Source organism: Asparagus officinalis, chromosome 4 (genome assembly GCF_001876935.1).
Source record: "Asparagus officinalis chromosome 4, Aspof.V1, whole genome shotgun sequence".
Lineage (NCBI taxonomy): Eukaryota > Viridiplantae > Streptophyta > Magnoliopsida > Asparagales > Asparagaceae > Asparagus > Asparagus officinalis.
Genome location: NC_033797.1, coordinates 15,508,085 through 15,517,006, shown reverse-complemented (window position 1 = coordinate 15,517,006; position 8,922 = coordinate 15,508,085). Strand labels below are relative to the sequence as shown.

The following is an 8,922-nucleotide window of genomic DNA, read 5'->3' as shown; positions in this document are numbered from 1 at the left end:
TGGTGCACAATAAGAGAGAAAGATCGATAAGAATTCTTGTTTCTCAAAGGGAACAAGAATCTGAAGCCTAATATCCCATCAAAGTGGGATATTAGCTCTTCCTCTCGTCAGCTCTAGGAATGCGCGTCGAGGGATCCTAAAAACTATTACAATGGCCACAAACTCAAACAAACTAATTTTACGTGGTTCGGCAAACTGCCTACGTCCACGAGGCAAGGAGGGGGGATCTACTATTATAGAGAAAAAGAATACAAATGGGTTTACAACTCTCACAATCTAAACCCTCGAATAGGCTCCTTGCTTTTCTTCACAAGAAAAGGTCAGCCTCCAAATACTTTTTCTCTCTTCACAAAACCCGAGGATTTTCCTCTGCTGCAGCCGCACAAAACTTCCAGCGCTCTGACCTCGGCCGCACACAGTCCCGCTCCTACTTTTTCTTTGTAGCCGCCAACAAAGAAAAAAAAACCTCCTTCGCACACCAGCAGCACAAAACCCTAGGCTATATATATAATTGAAATCGGGTGGGTCTTGCTTCTCTTCAAGCGGAAATGGTAACGTGTTGCTGTGTTATTTGTTCTTGTGGCCCCCACGCGTTTTGAAAGCCGCGTGAACTTCTTTGCTTCCGCTGAACAAACGTGGCCTCCACACACGTGACTCCACCAGACTCCACATTCACAATTTCCTATAATAGGGTTTTTTTTTTTTGGTTCACTTCTTAAAACTAAGAAAAAAGATGAGATGAGATAAGTTGTCACCGTATTATTGGATAATGTGACTTATTTTTAAGGAAACTCATTTCATGACTTTTTTAAGAAAATGGATGTAAATCAACTTTTCTTACCTATTTCCTTTTCTTTGATTTTAGGAAATCAACCAAACAGGCCCTTAGACGAATTGGAATTACTCCTACGCATACAAATTATTTATTTCTATAAGAGGATTTGTTTTGGTTTACGTTAAAGACAAAAGACGAAACAATCCTGATAATAATGTAGACAGAAATCTCACCATGGTTATCAATTTCATGGTTTGACTGGAATGTCAAGTTTCAGATCAAGAGACAACAGTTGCAAAATTTACAAGGCGAATATCTAATTTCTAACCAGACCAAAAAAGATGCCTTTTGACAAGACTAAGGCCTTCTCCGCCGAGCACAGCCTCCTAGTTCCTGACAACCGCCACTAACATTCAGATGGGCAAACTGGGTTCTCCACCTGAGCTTTGACAATCGAGCGGACACTGTCATTTGATCTCTTGCATCTGTTCAAGAGAATGACGCAGGTGCCCATCGGAGCGCATACTGTTCAGGGGTTTAACTTGTATCCGAGCTCCTCATACCACACATGGACCCATCTGACGAATGGTACTACAAGGCCGTCTTTGATGCAGAGGAATGTGGATTCGGGCTCTTAGCGTCACCACTCCAGCCCATGACGGATTGCCCAGCCAGTGCTGTCTTCATGGATGGATACGATGCTGGCCGAGACGGAAAACCAAGTGAAGATTCAGGATGTGTTTTGCGTCCTTGAGGGATATGGAGGAGGCGCATCATGGCGTACACACTGGAATCGGCATCCCAGGGGAAGTGGTAAACGAAGCAAATACTATTTTGAGATTTTATGGTTTACGTACGGCCGTGTTATAAGCTTTAAGCTACAGGTTACTGAGGTTCAGCCTGAGGCGAGCTTAGTACGTGGTGAGGACGGTGTCAACTGCTGGGAACTGTGATTATGTCATGGATTGGGAGTTCAAGACCAGTGGCTCCGATAAATTTTGGGGTAAGATCACAACTTCATTCTTGTTCACGACAAGGGGTAAATATCACAAAGCCCCCATAAGTTTGATGGGAATTTTAGATAACCCACCTTAAGTTTAAAATGTCACTTAACCCCCCTTAAGTTTTGTGAGAGGGTTATCTCAAAAAAGACCAAACTTAAAACGGGGTTTCATGAGATTTTTTTTAATCTTAAGGGAGTTACCTCAGGAAAAGCCCGAACTTGGGGGAGTTTTGCAAAACTTACCCACAGTACGGCCTCATAAGAGCTACTGGACAGACGTTAAAGAGACAGCAAAGACCGAAGCTGATGCAGGAGGAATGAAATTGGATCAGAACTGGCCGATTTGTTGATTGTGAATCCAAATAAGAAGACCGAGCCTGGAAATGATAGAGGGTATCGAATTATTAGTGGTGGTGGTGGTACAGCGATATCACTTTTGACCGATGATGACCATCCTCAGATACGAGCGAGTTACAGTAAGAAGCAGGTGTGGGTGACAGCTTATGATAAGTCGGAGAAGTGGGCTGCAGGGCTTTATGCTGATCAAAGCAGAGGAGATGACAAGCTTGCTGTTTGGAGCAGCAGGTAAAATTTCAGATAAAAACACTCCACACAAGAATTCATAGTAATATGCGCATACCAGCAAAAATTCACACACATTATGTCAAAAAATCTTCACATGTTTATCCAAATACTCCCAATAGTAGCAAATCTAATCTTTCATTTGCATATTGTGTCAACTCAAAAAATTATTGTACATCTCTATTTAAATGGTTAGCAAAGTCAAAAAGCATCTGCATTTGCGCAAGTGATAATGAACTTTTATTTTGTGAATGAAGTTAAATGTAGTTCTCAATAATCTATGATGCCTACAGATTATTTAATTATCAGCCAAATATAAGAAATAGATAAATAAAGGTAAAAATTTTGACACTGTGTACTCGTTAACAACTTCTGTAATTTAAGCCAAGTTTTAACTGTTCGACGTAGAATAAGAATTGTGGGGACGTGTGAATGCTGACTTCAAATTTTAAATGGGGGTAACGCAGGAATAGAGCTATAGAAAATACTGATATTGTCTTGTGGTATACTGCTGGTTTTCACCACGTACCTTACCAAGAAGATTTTCCACTGATGCCAATGCTGGTCGTAGGATTTGAGCTTCGACCTTCCAACTTTTTCGAAAGCAATCAGTTGATCAAGATCAAACCTTACAAACACGTAACATGGCCAAATTGCACCAATAATTCCCAGAAAGAATGCCAAACTTCAATATTCAAGAGCACAAACAGATTACACACAGTAAGTAGAATGATTAAGGAGTACTTGTTGTTCCGTGAGATGCTTTCATGATGATTTTATTCTATTCCAAATGAAGCTACAGTTAGGTATTCACTGTCTTGAGGAGATGAAGAATTAAGTATAATAGATATTATACAATGTGTACTTTCTGCCTGTTTAAGTTTGAAAGGAAGCAACCCACCGTCATGAAGACATGAGAATTTTTTTTTTTTTTTTTTTTTTTCCTTCATTGTTCGTGTTGTAATAACTTAGGGCTGATGTCAACTTTTTCTCAAAGTTTCCAAGGGACCTTCACCGGTTAACTCGAGAAAAAGGTTATCCCAATAATAAATATCAAAACACTAATATGCCAAACATCATAAGTACAGCCAATTCATTTGAACATATTAAGCTCCCATAATCACAGACCTCTTATGTCGCCCTATTTTTAGCATCTTCAATTATTTACTTCTGGTAAAAAAAACTATAGAAGAGTAAAACCTCAGCGCTTCAATGCCACACTTCTTCCAAGTGTTTATCCAGATTACAGCAACCGGCAAAAAGCAGAACCTTTTACGTATTCTTCTAGTCCAATTTATCTTTAGCTCAAGGTAGTGTGCTCGAAGCAAGAACATTTACATCAATGTCAACGTATAAGTGAAATACAGTTTGTTTGAAAAACAAAATTATTATTAAAAGTACAATCTAAAGATAATGTGACAAAACAAGAATAATTAGTAACTGTACTTAAAAATTATTTAATTAAAATTGATTACCGTTTTTGTCGCTTTCATGTGACTTCACCACTTTTTTAGGGAAAGCCAAAATTACTTTAGAAAATGCTAAGTGTACTATATTTTTTGTACTACTTTGGCACTACCACTTACAAAAGAATGGGGGGCCTCACTTGAACATTATAGTGAAGACTCGTCATGGCTCCGCTCTCCTGTAGTGGTAGTGCCAAAGTCATGGCCGGCTCTAGGATAAGCCCACTAAGCCCCGAGGGCGGGGCAACCAGGGCCGGGGGGCAACCAAACCTCGGACACACATGAAGATAGGAAGAGGAGTCGAAGGAGGGGAGGTCGTCGTGGAGGGGAGGTCGTTGTGGGGCAACCCAGGGGGAGGAGTTGAAGGAGGGAAGGTCGTCGTGGAGGGGAGGTCGTCGTGGGGCAACCGAGGGCCGACCCAGGGCCGAGGCTAGGGCAACCTAAACCTCGGGGCCGGGTCTGGCCAAAGTAGTAAACAAAATATAGCACACTTATCACTACTCAATTACTCTATATCCTATAGGATAATTTTTTTGCATTTCACTTTCATGTAAATAAATACCCTCATAATGAAGAAATCAACCACATGCGACCATACATCATACATGCACATTCTCATGATGTTACCCGTTGGGTATGGGATCAATATCACACCAGGTATACAAGCTCTACTCAGCCACATCACACAAGTTATTAAAACGAGGTTGTCACATATTTAATGACTCGACTTCAAACAATATTTTTAATAAACCACCAAAATGAAGAGTAGATGGCAAACACAGTTCAATCCTTCAAGCTCTTAAAGAAACCAGATGAAACAGATCACAAAAAAGCATCATGCAACATCTTTATCCCAAATTCTGGGAACAAGAAATTTATTTTTGCACGAGGCATAATTGTCCAATGAGGCCATCAGGAAGAACCACTTATTATGGAAGTCAGTTAAATGGGTCCGAATTAGGGAGCATCTCAGCTGGTAAATAAACACTTAAAACTCGCCGAGGCTTCAAAAATAAGGGAGCTGGCATTAGTTGGCATCCTCCAAACCTGCTTCATATATTGATTTCCATGTTGTCTATCAACCGAACATTCCCAAACCAAGCAGCAACACAAATCACAACGGGTCTTATGATCTCTTCCACAGACATCAGAGTCTCCTGCTCCACAATCTGCATTTGAAGAATAATGAGAGATCATTTCCTCAAGATATGCAAGTTAATAGGATAATTGTATATAAAAAAACATAGAGAATGAAAATAAAGAAAATAGTAAGGTCTACACCAAAGAAAAGATTGAAAATCCATCTCTCCAAACAAGTAGATCTCCAATCTAGTTGCAACATAATGCAAATATAATTCATCAATTTAGTCTCGATTTTGAATTCTCCTCCCTCGTGGTCACAACAAACACCAAAACCCACACAAAAGTCTCTCTCTCTGGCTAAACCTGTAATGCTGAACTTTGAACTGTACAGTAAAGAAAACAGAAAGGTATGGCAAAAGTAGTAGTAGTAGTAGTAGTAATAAACATCTTATTCTCTAATTTAATCTCCATACAAAATGTCTCATTCCCTAACTAAATCACAAAACATTACCCATTCTCCAACTGATAGAGTTGTTCATTTCCATTCCCTCCCTCCTTCCTACAATTCGTTTCCTTCTCTTGACATTAAGACCATACCCTAGGTATAGGTCCTCCTGTTGGATACATAGATCTCAGTTGTAGTCGAAAAACTGCAAAGCACCACCATTCACTGTGAAAAGGTGCAGTTGTGAAACAAGTTTTAAATAGTGTCCTCATATTTCTTTAGCTGAAACCCTCTTTGTGACAACAAAAGGAGAGATTCAGAGGACCAGCAAACTCCTACTCTTTATATCTCCCCCGAATCTCCCCACCCTTTATTGTATCAATCATCAATTTCCAATTTCCTCATTCACTGTGAAAAGGTGCAGTTGTGAAACAAGTTTTAAATAGTGTCCCCATATTTCTTTAGCTGAAACCCTCTTTGTGAATTGTGACAACAAAAGGAGAGATTCAGAGGACCAGCAAACTCCTACTCTTTATATCTCCCCCGGCTCTCCCCACCCTTTATTGTGTCAATCATCAATTTCTAATTTCCTCCTGTAGAAGGTGGGTTGAAATTTCTAAATGATTGAGGGAGAATAGTAAATGCAGTGACAAACTCCTGGTCCTTCTGTAAAGCAATGGTTGGCATGTTAATCATATAGAAAACTGGCAAGCATTGTTTGCTTGACAACACAGTTCAAACCCTAACATATTAAACTTTCAAATAAAGTGATTTAGACATGGGTAACAAACACATATGAATTTGTTTCATTAGAAAGAGAGAAAATTTTCTATAGTAAAGATGAAGTCTAAATGGGACATAATTCCCTAAACGAAGAAAACACAGGATGTGCCTTGTTACCTCAACATAATCAACTTTGCCACCAGCTTTATCTATGGTTTGTATAATTGAAGATTTCAGTTCCTGGCTGCTATTTTGCCCATTTTGGGCAGCATGCTTGGCTTCTGACAATGACTTGTTGATGCACAGAGCCTATGGGAAAAGAGTTGAGTTATCAGAATCTTATTTCCAATTAAGCAACATAATCCAACTCATATAATTGAATGTGTCATAAATAACCAAAATTAATTTATAAGAGTCACTCTAAAGACAATAAACATTTTACAACATGACATGGAACTAAACAAAGTGTCATAGTGGATTTCTACTTTTACTTGATGTAAAAATAAATTAACCTCGTCGTTTACTTTTAGTTCTAGGATTCATAAAATGTATAATAAAATAAACAAACTCAGCTTTCAGACTTTTATCAAGCCTGTAAAAACATCTATGTTAACAAGAAAAATGAAAATAGTGAACCTGACAGTAATCAACAAATTTCAAGCATATATCCACATAGGGTAGCAAGAAAAAGCCTTAGAAAGGGCATAATATAGAAATGATATGGTGGACGTAATGCATATGGAAATGTTGAGATATATGAAGCATAAAAGGGAGTAAAATGGAAGGGGGTAAGACTGCAAACTTTATCACATAGTCAAATAAGAATCAAAGATAACATGCTCAAACAACCTGCATAAGCAATGTCAATAGTGCAATGGCCAAAAAAGATCCACATTGGGAATAAGATGACATAAAACGAACTTCTGCAATAAGTTGGCAAAAGGGAATGCAGAGTATCAATAAGCACAGTCAAAGTTATATATGCTTATCATAAACATACAAAATCTTAAAATGTAAATGGTGTTCCATGGGCTTTAAGTTCATTTACTTCTACTACAACACAGATAATCTTTTAGAGAGGGGAAAAACACTAAATTCTAATCCATACTCCCACTGAAAATTTGACGTCGATATGAAGTGTGAAACACAATAGCTAAGTTCTATCAGCAGGTACAAAATCTACTTTGTGTGGATGAACAGTTCGTACTAAGGGTCCCGCTGCAGAAAGGATCACCTTAAATATTTTCATATACATAAAGATGAGTGAACATAAGGGTAGAGATGGACCTTTTTGCGCTCTTCTGATGAAAGGTGCACATTGCGTGAGCTCATTGCAAGACCATCAGCCTCTCGCATTATTTCTGCACCAATTATTTTTATAGCAAAATCAAGATCACGAACCTGTAACAGTTATTCATGACTTAACTGTAAGTACAAAGAAGATGTATCATATATTAGAATATTTCAGCTTCTAAAAAATTGAAATATTCGGTCATTACAAATAGCAGAAACTGGGATTTCATTTCAGAAAGATTGACAGCACAGACAAGAACAATCACTTGTGACTTGTAACAAAGGAAAAACATCAAAACTGGGTTTTTAGTTATTTTCTAAGTTTAAAATAGCATGTAGTGATTTAGTATTATGACAATTTTTTATTTCTTATTAAAGCTTCAAATGGATAAGAATGTTCATGAATATGTAAGAAAATAAGAATCGCCATCCATTATAAATTCTCAGATCAATATGAAGCAAAGCATGTAAAGCGAAGGTTCTGTCAAAACCCTATTAGTAGTTGTCAAGCAAAGTCTGTAGGAATGCTGCAGATAGTATTCTTTTATCACATAGCTGATCAAACTTGTACCTTCCAAACTGTTCTTTTGTGCACCAGGCAGGCTGTTGATAGTTTTAGTCGTGGTTACGGGAGATCTTGGTAAGTTACTGGGTTCGGTTTGGGTTAAGCACATAAATTTCTATGCATCGATTATCTTCTATATTTATGATTTATTCCTGCTTCAGATCTATTATTGGCATAGCTGCTCATGCTGCAGATCTAAAACTATATTAACCTACAAACTGCTTATCCTGTGCACCCCGCAAAACACAGTTTTAAAATATTTCAGATTCCTTTCTCTAATTATAGTTCTAATGAGTTTAAGAGAAACAAGCGTACTGTGGCTCAAAGATACAAATAAAGGATGCAGATAACGTTTCGGGTAACTGAAGAGTCAGCTGCTAGAAACCTCCCCAATTGTACAAATCCAATCTTCAATTCTTTCATCAGGCTCTCAAATGCCTGCTATATATTTTGCTCCTCCAGAAAAAGAGTCAGCTGGCGCAAGCCTCCCTAATTGACATTTTTTCTTGCTCGTGTTCTGATCAAGCATCCATTGGAATTGAAGATAAAATTCCCCAGGGCATGGCACAAATGTGCTCATCACTCTACTACTACTAAGCTTTTCCGCAGATTTTTCCACAAACCTAAACACACATTTTTTTTTCTACACCACGCAAAACCCTAACTTTTGCTGCAATTCATCATATGCCAGCAAATCCCTACAGTAAAAAGTCAAAATTTTCACACCTTACCATTCTACAAACAACCCTCCACTGCTGATAATCCTTCTTTCCAAAAACCGCGAAATCCGGCTCAACAATATTGAACAATTTCGCCACGATCGTCGACACCCCTCTAAAGAACACCGGCCTGCTCTTCCCACACAAACCCTTCTCCAATCTCTCAACCCTAATCCAAGTCTCGTGTTCTAATCGCCCTCCATCGCCCCCACTCTCCGCGCAAGAAACCATCTTTTCCCCTCCTCCTCCGGAAGGCGGAGGATCCGAC

At 38.7% G+C, this 8,922-nt stretch overlaps 1 protein-coding gene and 1 pseudogene across 1 annotated transcript in view; one reads left to right on the top strand and one right to left on the bottom strand.

The window, feature by feature from the left end:
* LOC109838240 lies at positions 549–3,131 on the top strand (annotated as a pseudogene).
* LOC109838239 (pantoate--beta-alanine ligase) overlaps positions 4,426–8,922 on the bottom strand; it is a 5,024-nt gene continuing 527 nt past the window's right edge. The window contains 4 exon segments of the mRNA XM_020406695.1: positions 4,426–4,995; positions 6,255–6,386; positions 7,365–7,478; positions 8,667–8,921. Coding sequence (XP_020262284.1) covers positions 4,879–4,995; positions 6,255–6,386; positions 7,365–7,478; positions 8,667–8,921 — 618 coding nt within the window. The 3' untranslated portion in view covers positions 4,426–4,878.